The sequence below is a fragment of the Grampus griseus genome (genome assembly GCF_964374135.1).
Source record: "Grampus griseus genome assembly, chromosome: 7".
Taxonomy (NCBI): Eukaryota; Metazoa; Chordata; class Mammalia; order Artiodactyla; family Delphinidae; genus Grampus; species Grampus griseus.
The window spans coordinates 21839263-21864661 of record NC_139001.1 but is presented as its reverse complement, the minus strand read 5'-3'; the positions used below and the strand labels follow the sequence as shown (position 1 = coordinate 21864661).

Below are 25399 nucleotides of genomic sequence, written 5' to 3'. Positions count from 1 at the left end.
CTGAAAGTCAAAATGACACTATCAGGGAAATTTAAAAGGTATACTGACAATCTTCAAAAAGGGTTTCTTTATATTTAAGTAGCATAATCATCAATATGCCATTTGCGTATTTCGAAAAAGAAATGATCTTTGGTATATTTTTTTAAACAAACAATCATGGGGATTTAGTCTTGATTTTCAATTATAATAAATATTTCTCTCTCCACACTCTAAATGCCAAAAAAAGGAATTCTTTTAAACACATTCATTTGTATTCATCACTTCCCTAATACCATTACTTTAAAGAACATGTATCCAGATATCTATAGGGAAGACCTTAATCTTAATGTCTATTAAGAGATTCACCTAAGGGGCTTTGAACAAGTTGAGATGAAACTGATTGGATAAAAATGTGATTGTTGAGTGACACTGAGTTTAATTGGTCTCCTTAAATTGGTTTTTGTGAACTTGCTGATACCTATTTAGAACAACACAACAAGAGCAGTTTCCCCTATATATCTTTAAATCTAACTCCCTGGGAGAAAGGATAGAGAAAACAAGGTAACAACTAACAGTTCCATACTAATGTTTTCCTCTTCGCAAAGCACTTTCACTGCCTCAGTCCATCTTTCCAGCAGTTCAGGAAGCAGAAGTATTGTGATGCCCTGACAAAGTGGTCAGAGAGGTATGAACAGAAACAGGACGAAACCCAAGTCTCCTGACTCCTGAGCATCCTGTTTCAACTACATCCAGAAACACGAGGGCAACCCAGGGCTGGATTACAAGGGATTAGGAACATCTGCAATTTACCTTAAAACCAATCCTTGGAGCAGGTGTCCATGTAATCACAATGGTGGTTTCAGTCACTTCTGTGTGGTAAGGTGGGATGGAGCCCAGAGGCTGCACTGTGAAATGGAATCAAAGCGTGTGTTCAAGCCTTAGAATCACAGAGAATGCAGATAACAAAAATTTTTTTTTTAATCTTTTGGCCGCACCTTGCGGCATGTGGGATCTTAGTTCCCCAACCAGAGATCGAACCCGCAACCCCTGCAGTGGAAGTGTGGAGTCTTAACCACTGGACCGCCAGGGAAGTCCCGATAACAAATATTTTTATCGAGAACCTCAGTTTTAGTCAGCTAATGGATCCAGAACGTGACATATGTGAAAATTTGACCTGGCTAAAATGCAGGTTCTGATTCTGTAGGTCCACATGGGGCTAGGTAGTTTGCATTTCTGTTACGCCAGTGTTGTCAGTCTGGGAATCACATTTAAGTAACAAGGAGCTGGATGACCACAGAGGACCCTTTCAACTCCTTGGATTCTGAAATTTGTGTCTTTTCATCATGTTTGGGATTTGAGTTTGATGACAATAACTTTACCTATATCATCAGTATAGAATCCCATATAAAAAGTAAACCTGGTCATCACAAGCTGATTATCACTCCACTTCTTAACCATTATTTTGAGAACAATGGTTAAATTATAGATGATTATCTAAAAATAGCTATAGGCTGAATCACTCCATAATGATGGCCAATTGTTTTTGGTTGCAGAAAGAGATGCCATGTGAAAGGTAAATGAAATCTGCCACCATGGATGCACTTATAAATTCTAAAGATACTTTCCTTAAATATGTGATTATTCACTCAGAATAATCACACTGCAGAAATTTAGTATTCTGCCACTGGAATTAGGAATTATAATAAAAGTTTATTTCGAATCTCCTAGCATCCTGACATCACTGCTATTTCTTAGTGAAAATAATACTTTAAAAAAAACCAGAGGGACTTCCCTGGTGGTGCAGTAGTTAAAAATCTGCCTGCCAATGCAGGGCACAGGGGTTGGAGCTCTGGTCTGTGAAGATCCCACATGCCGCAGAACAACCAAGCCTGTGCGCCACAACTACTGAGCCTGTGCGCCTAGAGCCCATGCTCCGCAACAAGAGAAGCCACCACAATGAGAAGCCCACACACCTCAACGAAGAGTAGCCCCTGCTCGTTGTGACTAGAGAAAGCCCACGTGCAGCAATGAAGACCCAACGCAGCCAAAAATAAATAAATTAATTAATTAATTTTAAAAAAATTAATTAAAAAAAAGAACAAGAGGGCTTCCCTGGTGGCGCAGTGGTTGGGAGTCCGCCTGCCGATGCAGGGGACGAGGGTTCGTGCCCTGGTCCGGGAGGATCCCACGTGCTGCGGAGAGGCTGGGCCCGTGAGCCATGGCCGCTGGGCCTGCGCGTCCGGAGCCTGTGCTCCGCGGCGGGAGAGGCCGCAGCAGTGAGAGGCCCGCGTACCGCAAAAAAAAAAAAAAAAAAAAAAAAGAACAAGAAAAAGAGGAAGAAAAAGTATGTGTACATAAATCTGAAATAGATATTTTCAACAATCTTACAAATCTTTTCATAAATTTAGAATCTCTAAAATATAATTGGCAGAACAACTAAATCTTGTAATAAGCATTTCAATAACTGGCTGCTATGGGAAAGGTGAGGTCTCAGAAGGCAAGACATTTGTGTCTGGTGAGTCAAATTCAGGGCTTTCAAGCGTGTGGATGGCCTTGGTCACATGTTTAGTGCCTTCATAATTCCTTCCTCTTTACGTCTCAACCAAATTTTTGTGCCCACTGGGGACAAAACACTAGTAAATGCATTTATACTAAATTATGAATGGCTGGTGAGACAAAGACTTATCTTCCAGACTTAGACAAATGAACATTAAGAGTCTTTAAGCCTACTCTGAGAAAGAGAAAAATAAATCTCGTATATTAACACATATATGTGGAATCTAGAAAAATGGTACAGATGACCCGGTTTGCAAGGCAGAAATAGAGACTCAGACACAGAGAACAAACATGTGGACGCCAAGGGGGGAAAGAAGGGGGTGGGATGAATTGGGAGATTGGGATTGACATATACATGCTAATATGTATAAAATAGATAACTAATGAGAACCTGCTGTACAGCACGGAGAACTCTACTGCACTTCGCTGTAAAGTAGAAACTAACACAACATTGTAAAACAACTATACCCCAATAAAAAAAAAAAAAATAAAACATTTAAAAAAAAAGTCTTTAAGTAGTACTCCATTACTACTCAGCTCCAGTCATGGGAAAATTCAGGCCCAGCACTGCAATTCTTCCAGTGTTTTCCAATCTGGATTTTAATGTGCAATTTTTTAAAAAGTATTTTTATTTATTTATTTTTTGCGGTACGCAGGCCTCTCACTGTTGTGGCCTCTCACATTGCGGAGCACAGGCTCCGGACGTGCAGGCTCAGCGGCCACGGCCCACGGGCCCAGCCACTCCGCGGCACGTGGGATCTTCACGGACCGGGGCATGAGCCCGTGTCCCCTGCATTGGCAGGCGGACTCCCAAACACTGTGCCACCAGGGAAGCCCCCCAAAAGTATTTTTAAAATACTGCTGTCTGAAAAAATAAAATACATGTGGGCATACTTTGTAATGGCTGCTTTACTGGCTGAACTGAAGTTCTACTGGTTTGGAAAGATGCTTCATGAGTGTGTTACCGTTTGGATGGTATTCTCAGTGGAATTAGGATGGGTGACCTGTGATGCCTCCCAGAGTCTCTGAAATCATACACCACTTGGCTGCCACTGACTTTGCCAAAATGCCATGGCCAGCCCTGGGTGACCATGTTAATGCCCACAAGAAACAATTCAGAGAGCAGTCCGCTTCTTTCACTGAACATCTGTGAAAGCCACAATTTTTTCACAAAAAACATTCTCCTCAACTGTCTTAGGCTTTAAGATTGGGTGTTTTCTATTGCTTGAGCCAGCCAGCTAGAACTTTCTCAAGCTTAAGATGATGCTCTCTGCCTGGGAAGACCATTACGGGAAATTCTCCAAACCACAAACCCACAAACTGATGGCAAACAAAGAATGTGACTGTAAGGATGAGCTATGGATTCTGGCAGGTCTTGTTAGGTGAAGGACAGCCTGGATGTTAAAAAAATAAATTTTTCCCTATTTATAAAGGAGTAAGCTGATTTTCCCTAGAAACAGCTCCTCCCTCCCCTGCCATGTGCTTTTAACAAAAGTTATAAAACCCAGAAAAGTTATTCCCAGAATTCAACTTGTTAACAGTAAAAAGCTACAGAAACGTAAAGCAATTTCAAAAATATGCAAGCCCTGCTGATGTTTACAGCCTCAGAGAGTACTTGAAGTTCAAATGAAGTTGTAGAACTCACCGCTTACAGAGGTTTATTTAAATCTAAGCTCGGTTGAGCTGTTTTCTCAATCATCTATTCAACAAATATTTTTTGAGGGAGGGAGAGGGATGGACTGGGAGTTTGGGGTAGGTAGATGCAAACTATGACATTTAGAATGGATAAACAACTAGGTCCTAATGTATAACACAGGGAACTATATTCACTATCCTGTGATAAACCATATGGAAAAAAAATTTTTTTTAAGTATACAATGTGCAAGGCATGACATTGACCTTTATCTAATCTATCAGTTAACTCAAATAAAATTATATTTATCAATAAATGTATTGTGCAGATAATAAAATAACATGTCCAATATATCAGCCTCCAGAAGTACTTGAAATAGTCAATATTGCCCCACCCACTCCATTTAATTATTTTTAGTATCATTAAAAATGCTTTTTCTTAGAGAGATGCAAATCAAACCTACAATGAGGTACCACCACACACCAGTCAGAATGGCCATCATTAAAAAGTTTACAAATGATAAATGCTGGAGAGAGTGTGAAGAAAAGGGAACCCTCTTACACTATTGGTGGGAATGTAAATTGGTGCAGTCACTATGGAGAACAGTAGGGAGGTTCCTCAAAAAACTAAAAATAGAGTTGCCATATGATTCAGCAATCCCACTCCTGGGCATATACCAGACAAAACTATAACTCTAAAAGATACATGCACCCCTATGTTCATAGCAACAGTATTTACAACAGACAAGACATGGAAACAACTTAAATGTCAATAGACAGATGAATGGATAAAGAAGTTGTGGTATATATACACAATGGAGTACTACTCAGCCATAAAAAAGAATGAAATAATGCCATTTGCAGCAGCATGGATGGACCTAAAGATTATCATACTAAGTGAAGTAAGTCAGAAAGAGAAAGACAAATACCACATAATATCACTTATATGTGGAATCTAAAATATGACACAAATGAACATATCTATGAAACAAAAACAGACTCACAAATATAGAGAACAAACTTGTGGTTGCCAATGGGGAGGGGAGGTAAGGGAGGGAAGAATTGGGAGTCTGGGATTAGCAGATGCAAACTAGCATATATAGCATGGATAAACAACAAGTTCCTACTGTATAGCTCAGGGAACTATATTCAATATCCTGTGATAAACCATAATGGAAAAGAATATGAAAAAGAATATATATATATGTATGACTGAATCACTCTGCTGTACAGCAGAAATTAACACAACATTGTAATTCAACTATAGTTCAATAAAATAATAAATAAATAAAATGCTTTTTCTTTTATAGGCACTCTATCGAACAAAAGAAACTACATAAAGTATGTCTCGTTAAAAAGTTAAAAAGTAAAATAGATAATATACAGCAGTATACATGGTCAGTAAAAGACTAAATCTACTGAAATTTCCATTCTAATGAAAAGAAGGTCATCTATGAGAAACAGACATTTACAAGAAATGCAAAGATATTGATTTCATGTTAATAGATTTTAGAGTATCTTAGTAACATGTAACATAAAAAAGCAAAATTTAAAGGTTAACTTAGAGATAAAAACAGATTTTACTTGCCTATGATTAGCAGTTACTTAAGAAAAAGCCTTTAGTAGCCAAACTTCATACACGAAATTTAAATGGAAATAAATTTTTAGTAAATTATGAATTCTTACAGGGATAATTTTATAGAGAATTTTCTCTGTGAAATAAATTTCATAGTAATGTGAAACCTAAACTTATATTCACTTTCTGAATGCTTTTTAACATCTACTTTTCAAATTAGTCAAAGAGTAAGATTTGTGGAAAGCTTTTAGGAAATTGCAAGCTAGTTCGTAGTTGCAATATATGCTGAAAAAGTATTAAGTTAGGTCCTTCTGGAATTCAAAGTGAGCTAAAAATAAAAATTAATGCTTATCTAGAAATGACGGGTCTCATATTTCTTTGTAATGTAAATGAGTTGCATTTGATAGAAATCAGTTTATGAATACAGTCCTCTATAATAGTGATATAGATATGTAAGAGATTTAAGGCCACTTCCTGTAAAGTGTTGAGCAAAAGACAGACAGGACCAAATATTACTGTCAGTATTTTTCCTTCTGTGGAATTTTAAGAGTAATTTAAAAAAAAAAAAAAGCTATTCTGTTCTGCAGAAGGTACTTTAATCTGCTGCAGTCAACACTTGTAAAGACATCATTTCCTTAGCTTCTTGTCCTGTTGGTTTCTATTCAACTGGTAGATGTTTTTGTTCCACATTTATTGCCATCATTCAATACCCAAAGTATTAGGATGTAGACAAAGGTGCTGATTTTTTTTCTTGCCTTAACTAGTATTTGGTAAATTCATTTAATACAGTAGCCTTCAATTTTCAAATAACTGGGTGTTTTAAACAATGTTATTCAAAGTGCTCGTCCCAGAGAAAATAAGGATCTTGGCAACATATGTCAGGTGATGCACTGCTTCCTTCATTAAGAAAATCTTGCTTCAAAAAAGTATCAACTGAACTAAACGGTGTGCTCCATCATCTGCATTCTGACATAAGCTCCTTAGTCCATGCAACAAACAGTTCGCAGACCAGCGATGGGTTCATGGGTCACACTTTGAGTAGTACTGCTTTAAATCTTTTTTTTAAATTAAAAACATTATTTAATCTTGTACAAAGTTTTTTAAGTTAACTTTTTTTTTTTTTGGCTGTGCCGAGGGGCTTTCGGGATCCCCAGGGATTGAACCTGGGCCCTGGGCAGTGAAAGCGCAGAGAGTCCTAACCACTGGACAGCCAGCGAATTCCCTAAGTTAAATTTTTTAAAAAATGGATGAAGGAGCGAGAATGTAAATATAGATAAGAACCTATGATATCACTAAGAAAAGACATTTAACCTTTGACTTACGAGTGGTGAAGACTCCAGTGGCTCTGGGGCTCTGCTGGCTGCCTTTCACGGCCACGAGGGTTGCGGAGTACTCAGAGCCAGGCTGCAGATTCCTCAGTGGATACTGCGTGGACGAGGGACCTACGTTGTACTGCTTGGGCTGGCCTCCACGGGTCAGGCCCACGGTCAGTCGGTACCCGGCTATCCGGGCACGAGGTGGAGTCCAGGTCACTATGATGGTGGTGTCAGTTTCATTGATAAACTGGAGGTTGGTGGGAGCATCCAATTCTAGAAAAAAAGATGAAATGAAACACATCGAGAAATATTTGCACCTCAAAATTATCATACTGAAATCCTAAAGCTTGACCGAATTTTCTAAGTTCTTTCTCCTCCAGGTTGAAACTAAGATCAAAACCTTGGAAATATTTAGCCATGAAGAGATTGAGTGCTACAGAGAACTTTGCAAAACTCTGTGTCAGTCATGAGAAATTGCTCACTGTTTTTGCTTGACTTTGATCCTGTGGGAAGGCTAATTTTATAGCATGGCTTTCCCATCATCCTCAGAAATTACACTAACATACAGAGATGGTATTAAAAACAAAAACAAATACTTGTGAAGCCACAATTTGCTCTGCTCTGAGCCAAACAGGTTAAGAAAAAAGAGAAATAAGCCCACGAAAGTGAGGGCAAGAGGAGAGCTCCACATGGAACAAAAGTGATATTCTCTGCATCTATTCAATGACTAGTCCTCTGCTGGAGCAGTAAAAGTTATTTTCACATGATTCAGATTAGACAATGATTATAGCATATACTCAGAACCTCAGATTTATAGTAAGACCCTGGTGAGTTTGCACTATCAGAAAGAACCATAGAAATTGTGAGTTTCCTTCTTGAGTGTGTAACTGGCAGCCTCCCTACAATAATTTAAAACACTTTTCAGAGGGAGGAAATGTTTAAGAGGTAGTCAAGTATAATCACTGAAAACATGGGCTTTGGAGTCAAAAAGACATAGGTCTGTGTGGTTCCAGCTCAATCATTTCCCAGCTTTGTGACTTTACAAGTTGCAGAATTTTTTATAAGCTTCACTTTCTTCATGTATCCCCTAGGGATAATAATAAGACCTTCCTCATTAACTCAAAACGAGGATGAAATATGAGGATGAGGCTTGTAAGAACTGAGCATATGACCTGGTGCCTAACACGCACTAAATGTTCTAGCAATTACTATTTGCAAATAATTCTACTATAGAAGGATAAAGATACTACATTTAAAGTTTGATCTAGGTATATTTAGTTACACAAAAATGTACTCAAATGTTCACTCCATGTCTCCATTAGCAAGGAAAATTAGGTTAAGTTCTCCTCTCTTAGTGCCATTCCCCCGGTACGTGTATTTGGGAAGTGGGTTACCATTTAGCCTCTACGGAGCTTGTCTAAGTTTTGTTTTCAAGTTTAATGTGCTTTATGTCCAGTATACATTCCCTATCCCCTGAGTATTTTCCTATTTCTAACTGTGAACCTACAAGTGATGGCATGCTGCCCACCCAGCACAGGTTGGAAGTGAGGGTGGAGGGTCTGAGGTGGAGGTAAAGGACCCCAAACGTACTGGTCGCCTGTTGTGCCGTCAGAGGCTTGCTCTCCCTCCCGTGGTTCACGGCGAAGACTTTGAAGTGATAGGTGACCCCAGGGGACAGCCCAGTGACTTCTGCAAATGTGTTCCTGCTGGTGGGCAGCCTCTGCCCGTGTTCCCCGGGCAGGTTGACGGGGATCACGTCCACTCGGTAACCGGTCACCGCACTCTCGGGGGGTGTCCACATGATGGTGATCTTTACGTCCGTCACCTCCACAAACTGCAGGTCTCTGGGAGGGGGAACTTTATCTAACAGACAAGAGCCAACCAGTCATTTTCAATTCCTGCTAAGGATTGTTTTTAAAAAGCCAGTTTCCTGGGTTTTTAAAGTATAGGGCAATTCATAGAGCCTCTCATTCCAGAGCTAAGTTTTCTCTCTTAATCAGAAAATACGCTTTTTTAGGTTATATTTTTGTAGTTCAGTCACTGCTTACACGTGTCATTTAAAGCTTTTATGTAGGGCTTCCCTGGCAGCGCAGTGATTGAGAGTCCGCCTGCCGATGCAGGGGACGCGGGTTCGTGCCCCGGTCCAGGAAGATCCCACATGTCGTGGAGCGGCTGGGCCCGTGAGCCATGGCCGCTGAGCCTGCGCGTCCGGAGCCTGTGCTCCGCAACGGGAGAGGCCACAACAGTGAGAGGCCCCCGTACCGGAAAAAAAAAAAAAAAAAAAGCTTTTATGTAAAATATGTTGGTAAGCAGATGAGTTTCCAACATATGAAGTATCTTATTGAGGGGTTTAAGATAAACATACCAAAAAAAAACCCAAAGCAAACTCTTGCAACAACTGAAAAAAAATGTGGTGGTTTTTATTTTACTAAGTCATTTTATAATACTTAAGAGCAACAGATGAACTGCCCCTTAAGTTTCTGGGGGAAAATATGAAGACTTTATGCTGTCAGGTTTTAATCTGAAGGCCAATAGCCAGTTTTGATAAGTTACTTTATAGTGAAGACATTTCAGCTAAATTTCATAAGTTCAAGGATATACTAATCCATGAGACAACTTGCATAAAAGAACTGTTGACAGAGACAAAGCAACCCTCCCACAGATGCAATTATTCTTTCATCTTACACGTCCCGTCGTCCCCAGCAGGCTCATGGAATGAACACAAGCCAAGGTTGGTTTTGTTCCTCCAGCAAAAAGGAGGTTAAAGATGTTACTTTCTTCAGCCTTAAGAAATAAGATACTACAGGAAGCATCGTCAGGTTACCTGAACGTGGGACGCCAGTGGTTTCTTGTTGGATGAAGACAGGAGTACTCTCTTGATTTTCTTCCACAGCGTAGATAGTGATGTTATACTGAACACCAGGCTGCAAGTCACTGAGAGTGACAGAGTTGGCAGTTTCAGGAAGGTTGAGTTCTGTGCTACTACCCTCTACTGATGGGGAGTAGACGATTCTGTATCCTGCAGATTCAGGAGAAAAAAGTACGATACACTGTTTGATGAACCAGAGGTTTCAAAGGGCCCCCTTTCCTAACAGCCCTTAGCATCTTGCTGGATTAGTTCAGAATGAATGATTCTTTTTGACTTGCTCAATAGTGCTACTTCTTATAAGGACTATTCAGTCCAAAGATAAAATAAGAAGTCATGCAAAACTTTTTAATATTAAATATCATCCTTGAAGACACGAGATCCTTAATAAATGTCTATTAGAGAAGCCAGAGGGTGAAAATATTCATGTTAAACCGATTTCTTTTCTTCGAGCCCTGGATGAAGGAAGCAATTAAGGAACCACTCTGAGCACAGAGTTGTCTAGCACGTCTGTGTCTTTTAGGAACATCAGAGACAGCTGAGTCACCTAATGAGCTAAGAAGGCAGCTTGGCTGCCTCTTTAAGAATAAGTCTTAGAGTGACGTTTTCAGAAAAATTACCCCTCTTCTACCACAGGAATGCCTGGTGTAATAAGTCCATGAGCTGGCTTTAGAGGTTTATGTGTGTGATTGTGTGTGGGTGTGTTTTGTGTGTGAAGGAGGTCAATAAAACAGATTTAAGAGGAAATGATCCATAAGAAAGCAAGGCTGTAAGACAGTATCTCTCTCTCTCTCTCTCTCTCTCTCTCTCACACACACACACACACACACACACACACAAACACACACACACACACATCTTCACCCTGGTCCAATAATTACATAGGAGATTTAAGTGATTTGCCTGCTCATAGATCAGAATTCTCTCCCTCACCTTTTATGGCATCAAGATTAACATGGGAGCCAAGAAGAGGCAGCTAAGCTGACCTGTGATGGGCGCCTGGGGTCTGCTCCAGCGAACGACAATCGAGGTGTCATCAACCTGGTCCACGGTAGGGTCAGGAGGGGCATCAGGTGCTAACAAAGAAAGGAAGAAATGAGAAAAACAGTCAGGAAATATTGCTATAGGTCTGTTTCACAGAAAAAAAAGTCTTTTCACACCACACAGTACACGTGTACCTGTTGTCTGTGAGGTAGACAGGATCAAACTCTGCTCTCCTTCTTCGGATATCTGATAGACGTTCACAATGTATTTTCGGCCAGGAAGCAGGTCAGGGATGTTCACAGAAGTGGCTGTGCTGGGAAGATCTTTGAAATAAAAGGGAAAGGTTACTATCAGAGTGTACCAATCCCTCTAATGACTCCATAACCTATGAGAAGGATGTTTTTAAAACTACGTATTCATGGAGGGAGGGGGGGAGGTGGTGAGTGAAAACTAGAAGGAAATGTGCTATGGATAGTCAATAATTATCAATGCACTATGGGATAATTTTTCTTTTTTCCCCCTTTCCCCAAATATTTTCTCTAAGGATGTATAATTTTAATCCACCCCCAGATTTGTAAACATAGTCCTCTGTAGTTAGAAGTCCCCGTAGTGGTTATAGGTGGGGGATGATGGGGAGTGGGGTAGGAGGGATGTTCTTTTTCTTGATCTGGGTCCTAGTCACACAGTGTGTTCACTTTATAAAAATTCACTGAGCTCTATGTTTATGATCTGTGTACTTTTCAGTATGTATATTTATTTCTCCATGATAAAGTTTTTAAAAGTCCCCTAAACATGAGAATCTGAAAAGCATGAATGAGTGTATTGTGCCTCTCCCAAAGCTAACGTTTTCTCCACTGCAGTCCTCATGTTGGCAATTACTTCCAGGAAGAACACACTTTTGTTTTGTGGACCTGTGCCCAGGCTAACGCATAACACAGCTCCCATCAGGGACCGGGAAAGTGAGCGTGGCTCAGGAAAAACCCAGCTCGGTTCTAAAAAGGATCAGTTGTTCTCCAGACTCACACTGGAGGGCCGTTTGTGCAGTCTGAGCTGTCAACTACTTCCGAACTTCCCGGGCCACCCGCGTGGATGCCCCCAGCCCCACCCCAAGCAGGGTTTCCCAGCAGCTGGTCGTCAACACGTTGAGCTCACCCAGGTACTGCGGTTCATCTCCCTCTTCACTCAGCTCATACTCCACCCGGAATCCGGACACAGTGTCGGAAGCCGAGACCCAGGAGACCACGAAGCTGCTGGCTGTGATTTCAGTCACGGATTCGGAGGTGGCCACAACAGGAGAAAAGGGTGTTGTCTCTCCCGTCACGGTGTTGCCTAGAGTCATAGAAAGAGGGGAGAGAGCCTTCAGCCATGGAGGAAATTTACTAGCATCGTCTGTAGATTATCAGGTTTTAAAAAATGTGGGTGCCATCCATGGAATAATATGAATCGAGATGGAAGGCACTTCCTGCGGGGAGCCCAGGTCCGAGAAATGCGGACACAGATGGCCTGGTGGCTGGGGTACGTACTGGTCACCACTGGGCTTGTGCTGGTGGTGGTGAAGTCGAAGCGCGTCATCTCTCTTTGGCCATAGTGCTGGACGCTGATGAGCTGGCCCTCGTATATCACACCTGGCCTCAGGCCTTTAATGGTGTAGGAGTTTAAGTGGCCTGGAATGGTGGCTTCCTTCCAACGGTCTGGAGAATTTTTCTAAAAATTTAAGTTACAAAAAAAAAATCACACAAGTGTTCACAAAGATGAACACTCAGAGATGATGTGGAGTATTCTTCAAAGAAGAATGAGGGGTCTATGCAGCTCCATTTTGGAGGAAAATCATGGAAAATTGGAATCGGAATAGAAACCTGTAGCAGAATTTGTTAACATTAATAATAATGATTATTAAAGCTAATATTTATTGATCGCTTACTACGTGCCATGCTCTGTGCTGCTTTCCTTGCATACTCTCATTTAATCTTCATCTCCCCCATCCTCCAAGTTACTGGTATTATCACCCTGATTTTGTAGGTGAAGAAACAGAATTATGTAACATGGCCAAGATTACACAGTGGGAGGTCCTGGGCACCTTCCTTTTTGCCAGATTAATTATTCAATTTAATATCAGCAACATAATATGTAGACCCCAAGTTTTGTCTTTCCCAACTTTTAAATTTCTATAATGAACAGAGATATATTCCTCTCTGCAGTGGGAAAAGGACATATATTCTATCTTTCACTTGGTGGGCTACAAACCAAGTTTCTTGCAGAGCAGTCAAAGGCATAACATTCCTTCATGACTCAGTGCCTGGGACAATCACATACAAGGTTTAACTGCTCTGGTTTTATGACTCATTCTTGGATATAAACCACCCCTCATAAGTGGTTAGCCAACTTTGGGCAAAAGAATGCGATCTGCAGAAGAATGCGATCTCAGTTTACTTAATCTTTGTCTCCAGTTTATACTTTCACATCCTGTCCAACTTCATTAATCTATCATGGCACAAAATTCTTTGCATTAAAATGTGTAGAAAAGAAACATCCTTACTTCAAACAAGTTAAGATCCTTTTAAGTGTAGATTCCAAACTAATATAAGTCTAAATACATTTTTAATACCCAGTGATTTAACAAAATTATCCAATCAACCAGTTCCTCAATAATTCAAACACTCAAGTGTCCCTTTATATTTCTGAAATAAATGAAAGTGATCCTAGTACTCTTTAAATTTAAATATGTCGTGAAAACATTAAATTAGTCATTATAATTAGCTCAGATTCAACAATAAGACTTTCATGCAATGTGAACTTTGTTGGTTTGCTATCAGAAGAAAATACTCAAGAATAAACTCTCAGGTGACATTAAGGAAAATCCTGAAATTGTTAAAAATTTCAAAGAAATTAATAACCTCCACTCTTTGAAGACTTTCCAACTTAATATACTTTGTATACCTATGTGTATCCCTTATTACTGTGGTCTCACATAATACTTCAGAGTTAAGTTTAAAGTAAATAAAACTGGTGATTATATGAAAAAATGAGAGACAATAAAGTGCTGGAGAGGAAATATATCGATTCCATTGATTAACATCATTAGACACACAGCTCTGCAAACAGCTACTCCATATACTGCGCACATTAACAAAAGAGGGTAAGAGAAGAAAAAGAATGACTTCAACAGCTTGAATTTTTCAAAAAGAATTTAATACAACTGCATGAGTTGGTCAGATATTTTGTTTTGTTTTGCTTTTAGTTCCTAGAAACCAATAGCTGTGATTAAAAGTGGGCATTTTTCTCCTGTGTTTAAAATAGTGTTTCTCAAATTATGAGTCATACATTTTGGAAAGATAGCAGGGTGGGTTTGAGAGGGTAAGAGAAACTAAAATTTAATAGACCAATATCCTCCTTAGTGTGATTTCTTCAATTTCTAGATGATTATTAGGAAATCACAAGGTCACTCATTAAATACACTAACTATCCCTCATCTGTACTTCCCTCTCATCATCTCTCTCCCTTCTATCAAAATAACTTCATAGGATAGAAAGTTAGGTTTAAGAAATGATCATGGAAATTCCCTGGCGGTCTATTGTTTAGGACTTGGCGCTTTCACTGCCATGTCCGGGGTTCAGTCCCTGGTCAGGGAACTACAATCCCGCAAGCTGTGTGGTGAAGCCAAAAAAAAAAAAAAAGAAAAAGAAAAAGAAAAGAAATGATCATTTAAAAAGTGAACCAAAAAAGAAAGATATTAAGTTAGCTTTTTTGTTTTTCAAATCATGGAAAATGATGCCAGTAATTTTTTTTTCCCTTTGATGGAGTTGCAAGACATTGAAAAACTTTATATTCTCTTTCCATACTAGATAAGAGTAATTTTAAGCCTTATCATTTTGAAGTCTTCGCAAAGAAGACCTTTCTAACATGGGGAGTTAGTTGGTTTAAAGTACCAAAAACAGCTAAATCAATATGTCAATTAGATTGACCACATATTGTTTGGTCGCTAAACAAATACAAAGTGAATAGAGTTCATCAGATCTATTGGCTCAAAAGCTGGAAAACATTCTCAGAATCTGTTAATTTCAAGAGCCACAATATCCAAGGTTTCCAAGTAGGATACTCACAGGCTTCCATCTGAGAATGTACTTGGAAATGTGAGATGGTTCTGGTGCATTCCATTGGATGGGGTGAGAGTTGGGCTGACTGGGGGTCTCAGTGATTATTACTTGGACAGGACCAGTTGAACCTGAAAATGAAAATGTGAGATTTGGTGACCTTGAGTATTCCCTCACTTCAACTTAAAATTTAGTGCACATGGATGGCCATAATTAAAGACAGTTTTGCTTATCCGTAAATGGGAGCACAATACAAATTATCTGAGATTAATTTTTTACACATTGACACTGGAAATCAATGAGACAAATCCTTATTTTTTAATTGAAGTATAGTTGATTTACAATGTTGTGTTAATTTCTGCTGTACAGCAAAGTGATTCAGTTATACATATATATACATTCTTTTTTATATTCTTGTCCACTATGGTTTATCACAGGACATTGAATACAGTTCCCTGTGCTATACAGTAGGACCTTGTTGTTTATGCATTCTATATATAATAGTTTGCATCTGCTAACCCTAAACTCCCACTCCATCCCTCCCCCACTCCCCTTCCCCTTGGCAACCACAAGTCTGTTCTCTGAGACAAATCCTCTTTTAGTAGATAAATTATTGTCCTTCATGTAAGAAATGCAAATAGAACTTGTTTATAAGCAAATAAAATGATTTTTTAAAATGCCACTTAGTTTACTTTCTTTTCCATTTTCAAAGAATTGTGAGAAAATTGTGGAACTACCCTAACACAAATAATGTAATACAGAATACAAATTTCATTTACTTATTACACTAAACTTCTTTGAGGAAATTCTAGTTTGTGGAGCCTTTCATCAAGAACAAATCTACCATCAAGAAGGAAAAAACATTCCAAAGGCCATATGACATGATGTAAAACAAACACATTTCTAAATGGGGTAGAATCTTAGACAAACAGACAAAGGTAATAATTAAAGACTCAGTTTTTATTTCTCATCCCATCAGTGTAAGCATCCTATCAGTTTGGAAAAAAGTTTTACTTTTATTTTTATTCAGGAAGTTTACTCTAAAATCATTCCATTGATTGGTCAAATTATTAAGAGATGAAACATATTTTTTCAAAAATACTTATCAACAAAATGACATTTTGTAGTATATACTAAATTCAATATTTCCACATCTTAATGTGTATAACTATTACCAACAAAATTTAAAGTGTGGTTTGTTTCTTTTGTTTTTCTAAAAAAAGCAGGGCTTCCCTTGTGGCGCAGTGGTTAAGAATCTGCCTGCCAATGCAGGAGACACAGGTTTGAGTCCTGGTCTGGGAAGATCCCACATGCCGCGGAGCAACTTAGCCCGTGTGCCACAACTACTGAGCCTGCGCTCTAGAGCCCATGAGCCACAACTACTGAAGCTCGCGCGCCTAGAGCCTGTGCTCTGCGACAAAACAAGCCACTGCAATGAGAAGCCCGAGCACCGCAAATGAAGAGTGGTCCCCGCTCGCCACAACTAGAGAAAGCCTGCGAGCAGCAACGAAGACCAAATGCAGCCATAAATAAATAAATAAAACAAATAATTTTTTTTAAAAAAAGGCAAAATAAGAGAAGTGGAATCAATTTCTTAATAGGGTAGACTCCATTTAGGATAATAATGAAATAGATGGAAAATTTACGCTTGCAGAACAGAACACTATCTTTTCCCTAAACGCTGTTTTTTAATGATGTCAATCAATGTTCAACTTAGAAATAAAAATAAAGTTCCTTGTAATAACCTTTCCAAGAATTTCTAACTGCCACTGTCAAACAGAGCAAAACTTTGCATGTTTAATAAAGCAGTTCAGCAGATCATAAGCAGTTTTAAATTTTCTGTAATGTCATAGAAAAAAATATTGATTTTCAAACTTAATTATTATCTTTGCTATTAAATTCTCTTTGAGAACAAAGTTTTTTCTAGCAGAACAAATATACAACTTGCATATCTAGGTAGACTCAAAAGTTCTAGAATAATATACTCACTTCCACACTGAGGATAATTCAAAGTTGGCTGAAGACTAACAAACATTCTTTGAATCTTAATTTCATCTAATGCACATATTTGTAAGCTATATGAAAACCAAAATTAATATATAAAATTCTCAATTTTTAATTCTAAAGTGGTATATATTTCACAGAACATGGCAGGGTGTTTGTTTTAATTAATTGGCAGAAGTCAGTTGCACGACCCTCTTTTTTTTTTTTTTTTTTTTTGTGGTACTTGGACCTCTCACTGTTGCGGCCCCTCCCACTGCGGAGCACAGGCTCCGGACACGCAGGCCCAGCGGCCATGGCTCACGGGCCCAGCCGCTCCGCGGCATGTGGGATCCTCCCGGACCGGGGCACGAACCCGCGTCCCCTGCATCAGCAGGTGGACTCTCAACCACTGCGCCACCAGGGAAGCCCGCATGACCCTCTTTAAATCACCCCTTTTGAAGATCCTTATGAACGTACATAAGTTTTTAAAAATAAACACTGAGGCAAAATTTTAGAAATGTGATTATTTAAAGTACTCCCATACATACCAGTAAATATAGGAACATCACATCCTTAAATTACTTACAATAATTGGTATAACGTTGTTTAAATATTGATCCTTTAAAGAAACCCTACCATAGTTTCCTCATGTTGAGAGACACCTCATATGTATTTTGTTTAATTTAGCAACCATGATTTTGAGGGGAAACAGTTTATGATGCCGTGAATGTACAGCACCAAGAGTCATCCCTAATGCAAACCATGGACTTTGGGTGATAAAGTGTCAATGTAGGTCCTCGATTGTTACAAATGTACCACTCTGGTGGGGATGTTGAATTAGGGGAAGTTGTGCGTGTGTTGGGGCAGGGGGAACACGGGAAATCTCTGTACCTTCCTTTCAACCTTGCTGTGAATGCAAAACTGCTCTTAAAAAATAGTCTTTAAAAAAATTATGATGGTTAAATGTCTATCAAGATTAAGTTTTAGAAGGATAACACAAATGACTTTTACTGCCTACCGTTAAGCTTAATCTTGCTGCTATGTCCACAGGATGAGGAGAGTAAAGGAGAAGGGAGGGAAAAGAAACAGGAGCAGTGGTTTTTACTCAGTGATGGAGCAAAACAACAGAAGTTTTCTTTCTCAAATTTCAAGGGCTGGTTTGAAATCCTATGTTTTCAATTTCGGGCTTGTGCCATAGCTCGCCTTTAAGGGAACTGCATTAAGCAGTAATGGGATGTCTTGCATTTAGCACATTTTTGTCCAGAAAGAAAAGAAGCTGTCCATTATTTGTAAGGTCAATTAAATTCCAGCTGTCACACTATTCTGTTTTTGCTACATATGATTTGAAGACAAGAAATCTGAAAATTTTGACATCATTTACATTATTTAGATTTAAAATTTTGATAATCCTTTTGATATTGCTTAATTGGTAAAACTTTTTCAATTAACGGAGCAATGACTCACCGCTGGGAAAATTTTACTCCCTCTCTTATTCAATATGATCAGACTGACAATAAAATAGTTAAGTAGAGAGATATGATACAATATCTATACTTTTAAAAACAGTTTGAAATAAGGCCCAAATGAATAATTCCCAGTAATGGTGACCCTGGAGAAGTTAAACATTTATGAGTTTGCAACTCAGCCCTTTTTTCTTTATTTATTTTGCTGAGATCTGTGCTTTCCTGGTTGTTTATCGACAAACCAAAAGCCTCTTATCTTCTGTTAGTTTGAATATCTCTACCGAGTCCTCTGTTGGAGGAACAAACAGGGCAAGGCTCAGAGACAACCTACCGGTAATGTGTTGTTCCATTATCCTTCCCACACTCTGAAAGCCCCAGAAGCCAAGAAGGAACCATTGAGCAAACCAAACACACAGATAAGACCCAGACTGCGTACCGAGGCCAATCTCCTCTCCCCTAAATCTCCTCCATGCTCAATGCACTCTACTGTTACCCTTTTTAAAGAGTAGGAACAAGGTCAACACATGAAACTCCAACACAGGAAGATTCCCTCCCATCTAGATTTCATCTCTGGCATGTCCACCTAAAGGCTTCCCGCAAGCTGCTATGTGAACAGGCTTACTTTAAAAGAGAGAGAGAAAAAAGTTCTCTCCAATTCACTAAGAAGGAAATCACGGGCTTCCCTGGTGGCGCAGTGGTTGAGAGTCTGCCTGCCGATGCAGGGGACACGGGTTCGTGTCCCGGTCCGGGAAGATCCCACATGCCGCGGATCGGCTGGGCCCGTGAGCCATGGCCGCTAAGCCTGCGCGTCCGGAGCCTGTGCTCCGCAACGGGAGAGGCCACAACAGTGAGAGGCCCGTGTACCGCAAAAAAAAAAAAGAAGGAAATCACTTTCAAGATTGCCACACCACACCAATAACAACCATAAACGCAGACGTTAAGAGCATTTCTTTAGAAGTTTCTATCCTTTGGTTGCATCATTATAGAAAAAAAACACCTCAGTTACATACTTTCTGAACTTACAGTAATTCTGCAATCAGATTTTTAAAAATTATTACACAAAAAAAATTATTTTAAGTGATTCCTACACACAAATCTACCATGAAATACAATTTAAGAGCCAGGTCAATCTGTGCTGAGAGCCCGTTAAAGCCAAATCATCTTCTGCAGCCCAGATAGTGTCTGAAGATTGGGGAGAGGAAGGTTTCTTCATAGTTCGGAAAGGGTATATCTAGGTGGTTGGTTTCTAGGATCACAGATTGTTTGTTAGTGCTGGTAATCAGCTACCATCTGCCCATTTTACAGATGAGGAAATAATGAATGAAGCTTGACTTTTATCTCCTTAGCAGCATGTACAGAGCTGGGACCCATGTCTTGGCAAACACTGTCTTTGGCCAAGTTGTTTCATATCTTGTTCTCTAGACAGTGAACCTCTTATCATGTTATAAAGTGACTCAGTTAACTGAATCTTGATTTCTGTCATAGGCAGATTCCAACGTCCTGAAGATCTCTCTTTTTGTTTCTGAATATAGGCCCCATGTCTTAAGTTAACAGAGATTCAGGAGGCTTTGACCTCAGTAATTGCTCAAATAACTGATGCCTAAAAATTAGAGTTTCATAATTCAACTCATCTTATTGTAATTAATCACTCAGTGAAAATTAAATTCCAAAATTTTTTCTAAAATGTATAACACCTTCAGCTAGGCATTATGTCCTGTGACCTGAAAAATATCCAGCAATAAACATTTTCGAGTATTTGAACTGCATGGGCAGACAACTGACCAAGTTACTCAACTCTTGACCCAGGATACTTTGTTCCAGGCTCCAGCTGATCAAACAGGTGAACATTTTGACAAAAAGAGGGCCTGGATGAAATGCTAAATGGACACATACCCTATGTTGTATTTCATGCAATTTCTCCATGCATCTTCTCTGTTAAGAGCCATAACATAAAACCCTGACCTTTACTCCCAGCATCGCTCACTTCATGGTTTCTATTTTCATGTACAGATGAGAAATGAAATTAGCCCGTGTTTTAACCTAATGGAATGTTCTACAAAGTCAAGAAACAAGTTTACATACAGGCACATTTTCACAGCCTTCTACTCCTTCTACTTGATTGGGGACAAAGGAAAACCATTTTAGTAAAAAATTCGACTGATGATTAGACAGTGATATGAGAAAAGGATGGGAAAGGGAGGGGACACCAAGTTAGCCATCAGTGTTAACAAACACTGATGCTGCCCTGTTTTTATAACCCAGTGGACAGTTCTCAATTTGCGGTAATAGAGCTACTTACCTGGATAGGTCTGTATGGGCTGGCAGCCCCACTCCCCAATGCCACGGCCATAGCAATAGCACTGGTACCTGACTCCATGCAAAAACTTCTCCCATGATTCTCCAATTTGATAAAAGGTACGGGATTCTGAATCCTGGCATTGATCTAAAATATATACAAGTAAAAGATAAGCAGCCTTGAAGACTTGAAGCTACAAATTTAAATTTGGTGTGCTAGAGCACATATTCTTAGTTTTAATAAAAACTTGCAACTGCCCTTCCAAATATATGCGGTTAAAAAATATTTTGTTCATATCTTTTACCTTACTAGACAGTTAATGGTCAAAAAGTACCCATTGGGAGAAGTAATTAGCTTTCTAAAAGAATATCATTTCTAAATAAAAATGTTAAGATTTAGATTTCAGTAGATATTGACATTCTGAATATTAATTTGAGGAAAATAAATTAGATATTATATTTTATCCATTTTAATGCAAATGATTTACCATTTGAATAGCAAGGATAAAATATAACTTTATACATTTCTTCAAAATGTGGAGGACTTAATTTTATATATAAATGAATTGAACTAAATTTCAACTAATGAACACGTACTGAGCAGCTTCTAAGAAACCCTCTCAGGCCTCTCTGCTTTGGCAATCTCAGGTCAAACAAACTCATCTGATCAGTTTGTTTTCTGGGTGAGCAACATGTCTCTTTGAGTAAAGGAATATTAATGGATTACATTAAAGCTGGTAGCACAGCTCTTTTAAGGCTTAACCTTCACTACTTGCTTAGATCTATTAAAAAGGGCAGCCAAGAAAAATAAAGTATTTGGAGGGAGGTATTTACTGGCATAATCATTTGTCCACATTACTGCACAGTCCAGCAAAGGAAAGTTCTCTTTCACAATAATTATCTTTATGATTCAGAACCCCAAAACAAATTTGTTTCAATTAAAATAAACCTTCATGTGTTACCAAATGCAGCAAAAATAAATGACCACCACTATCAAGATTATATATTGGTCCATGATTAGAGAAGAGACTTTGCCAAGCCCTCTGCAGGCCATGATCAAAGTCTACAGCCAGCTTCAATCAAGTAATATCAAATAACTCTCCTTATCTGAAACCTGCTAGCTACACTCAGTGTCCAAATCCAGCTAGAGACACGAGGCTACTTACCAATGGGATCGCACTTCCACCGGCCCCTGCCCTGACCGAAGCAGGTACAATTCAGCATGTGTCCCTCTTCGTGACGTTTGTGGAATGTGTCATTCACATTGTATGTGATGTCGTCGACGATGCACTGATCTGTTTAGAAACAGTGGGGTGGGTGGAGAAATTTTAAGTTTCTCTGACGAAATAAAAGAAGCTATGCTTTGCGAAGCATACACTTCCTTCCACGTAATTATCAACACCTCCCACTAAAGTAACTCTTCTATTGGCATAGAATAAACATTTTTTTCAAAGCTTAATCAGTACTACAATTTTTGCAAAAAAAAAAAATTCTCTTTCTTATAGACTTGTGAAGATTAGAAATCAAAGCATACACAACAAATTTTAACTTTCGGAAAAGTTCTTGCTGGGTTGATAATGACCTTTAGATCTCTGCTTGTTGCAATAAATAGAAGGGAGATTAAACATACTTATAGGATGCCTAGCATGATGTGATGGTCTCATCTCTGGATTAGCAGGGGTGGGGAGATATTTGGGATTTGGGAAATAAATACCATAAAAGGCATCTGGAAAGTTAATAAAAAACTAGGCCAAGTCTGTTGCTAACTCACTGAGATCCTGAGAAAATTACTTCCTTCTTTGGGACTCAGCTCCTTCCTCTGTAAAATGAGGAGTTGGTCTGTATGTCTTTCTAGTGTCCTTTTCAGCTCTGCAACATCATATGTAATTATTTTAGTCCTGGATTGTGTCACCCATTGGGCACCATAAAAGGAGAACAAGTTCAGGCCACTGTCAACACAGAGGCTACATGGACTATTTATTAGCTCCGAGTTCTACCTGAATCCTCCTTTTCAAATCAAAGAAATAGAAAAACTAAAATAAAAAGTTTTAATAGTTCAACACCCTTATATCCTATATCTGGGTCCAAAGGGGAAAAAAACTAAGTGAACAAAGAAATCGGTCTCTATGGCTTTGTCTCCTTAAATTTGGATCCAAACACAACTAACCTGGCAGAGGAGTGGCAAGCTTGGGGTCTTGGCCCCCATCTGTGCCCCTACCTGGATGCGCCATACTGACCCAGGAAAGGCCCCTTTAGACTCTACAGTCCATGACCCCAGAGAGATAGGCCAAGGCCTTCTCAAGCTCCCAGCTGAGAGCTGGTGAATGGTGACCCCCTCCTCGGAGCCCACATAGCTGGGAACAGGCTTAGAGGTGACTAATAAAGTATTAGGGACAGATGTTAAAAAACAAAAGAATAGCATGGTCTCTTTTCTTTACAAAAATTACCCCATCCTTTCTAGGTAACAATCCAACAGCACACCTACAAGCTAAAAGGATCAAGTGATTGTGTTCTAGCCTTTGAAGTCATACTTTTGGCTCAGCCTAAGTACTTACATCCTGGGAATGTTTCAGAATCTTAGAATTGCTCAGCCAGATTTTCTTAAGTGGCTGTCTAACATGCAAAACTTATCCAGCACAGTAGACTAATGGAGTGGCATTGCATATTTCTTCTCCTGCTTTTGGTAAAGTACAAGTTTTCATGTAAAAGTCTGCCTCTCTGTATTCTTTGTCCTCTCAACTATTTTCATTAACAAGCGAGCATACCTCGGAGCTGGGAGTAGGCGACACATGTCCATTCTCCACGACCGTTCCCAACACATGTGCATCTCATCATGTGGCCCATATCATGCTGTTTGTCCCACTGGTCTCCAATGCGATACATGATCCCTTCATTGGTTGTACAGATTTCCTCGTGGGCTGTTTGGAAACAGATGAGAAACGTGTTACTGGATAAATGATCACAGGACTAAAACGTATGCAATATTATCAGTCCGGTTTGGTGATCCTAAGAGCTCTCACTTGGAAAGAAGTCTTGTGTGCCTCAAAATAATCAGCGCTGCTCTGTGGGTGTGTAGAGTTTTGAGTACCAAAGACAGAAAACATAGTCCAAAGATGAGGTTTGTTGTACGGAAAAATTACAGAATGGTTAAGAGATGTAAACCACAATAATGCCTACCCACTCAAAGGATTTGCAGTGTTCTAGAAGCCTGGATTTGACTATTGTCCCATCACTTTTTCTAGTCTCAGTTTATTCTAGATCGAAGGGAAACAATGTATATGGGTATAGAATTGTAAGCTAACGTGTGTTTTCCTTCTAAATCCAACATTCTCTTTTGCTGAAATGAGAGGAATAAAAGTTAGTGTAAGTAGTTTTCTTCTGATGTTTCATTGCCTCATATTCACACCTGACAGTGCATGGGTTCTTGTTTCTATAATCGGAAAATCAAATGTAGTCTAGCGACTCTTGAAATTTGAAAACAAATAAAGGGTATTGGTTCCCCTTTCTCCATTCACACAAACTAGAGCCTCCCTTTTAAAAAAAAGATCCCTACTGGTCAGAAAACAGAGATTTTGATATTTAATAAGTAATAGAGCTTATTCCAAAATGGCATGTAAATATGGAAGGTCTGTGACTAGAGCAGTCACTTAAATGTTTTGAGCTACTCAGTTGTGTGCTCTTTACAAAAGACAAACCTCTGAAAACATGCATATTTCCAGACTTTAAAAAAAGTATTTTTATCATATTTACATATTTTTGGACATTAAATTATATGAATGGGATTTTAAAATCATATAACTAATTATATAATTCCTATATATTTGATTATACATATATCACAAAGTTTTCTGCTATCTCAAAATTGTCTTAATGGGTGAAATAGGAGTAAACTGGACATTATTCTTCTGTCTTATTCCACAAATGATTGTCTACAAGGGCTTCATCTTACCAGCCATGGGGCAGAATCCAAACTTCTGGTCAGCGTCATAGTTCCGTGTGGTTCCACACCATTTCATGTTGTCCCTCCTGCCCTCGGATGTACAGTCGGTGTAGTTTTGGTTGTTGTACAGGAAGGGAAAGTGGCACAAGGCACCATTGGAATTTCCACCTCGAGTTTGAACCAAGACTGTCCAGAACAACCCGCAAATAGGAAGAAAAAGATTACAACTGAGCTTTCCAATGTACAGCGGGGAATTACTACAGAAAGGTTCTGAGAGCCAGGTTTCTGCAACTAATTCACAGAGAGTCTGTCTCAGAATAAAAGATGTCTGATAAGATAGTTCTAAGCCTCCTTAGTGTAGGGGGCTTATAAGTATATTATTCACCTTCACCTTTCAAACAGATTTAAATCCAATTTTCCCTCTCATTTTCCCAGACAAAAAAAGAAAAGAAAAAAGATTAAATGGTCACTTTGACCATTGACATAGCTTTAACCAAAAGAAAAGCAAAAGCACTCAGGCCTGCCTCCTGTATATTCTTCATCCCTGTGGGAGTGTCTACCGATTTTACCATATAAATATCTTTAATCACGTAACAATCTCAGTGTGTCAAAAACAAATGCACTGGAGGGCTTTTCCCTTGGTGTCATTTCTCAAGATTACTGGGAAACTTGGAAGGATCTTTAGCTGCGAAGTTAGTTCCATGTCTCTTGGGTCCAG

At 39.1% G+C, this 25399-nt stretch overlaps 1 protein-coding gene across 1 annotated transcript in view; it reads right to left on the bottom strand.

Annotated features, from left to right (window-relative positions):
* The window catches only part of FN1 (fibronectin 1), a 68045-nt gene that overhangs the window by 31151 nt on the left and 11495 nt on the right, over positions 1 to 25399 (bottom strand). The window contains exons 9-22 of the mRNA XM_082658265.1: positions 24691 to 24867; positions 23507 to 23659; positions 21908 to 22036; positions 20746 to 20889; positions 15010 to 15131; positions 12433 to 12613; positions 12062 to 12238; positions 11104 to 11232; positions 10912 to 11001; positions 9884 to 10078; positions 8650 to 8922; positions 7066 to 7332; positions 790 to 884; positions 553 to 644 (exon numbers count right to left, since the gene is read on the bottom strand). Coding sequence (XP_082514391.1) covers positions 553 to 644; positions 790 to 884; positions 7066 to 7332; positions 8650 to 8922; positions 9884 to 10078; positions 10912 to 11001; positions 11104 to 11232; positions 12062 to 12238; positions 12433 to 12613; positions 15010 to 15131; positions 20746 to 20889; positions 21908 to 22036; positions 23507 to 23659; positions 24691 to 24867 — 2224 coding nt within the window. The remainder of the gene's footprint in view (positions 1 to 552; positions 645 to 789; positions 885 to 7065; positions 7333 to 8649; positions 8923 to 9883; positions 10079 to 10911; positions 11002 to 11103; positions 11233 to 12061; positions 12239 to 12432; positions 12614 to 15009; positions 15132 to 20745; positions 20890 to 21907; positions 22037 to 23506; positions 23660 to 24690; positions 24868 to 25399) is intronic.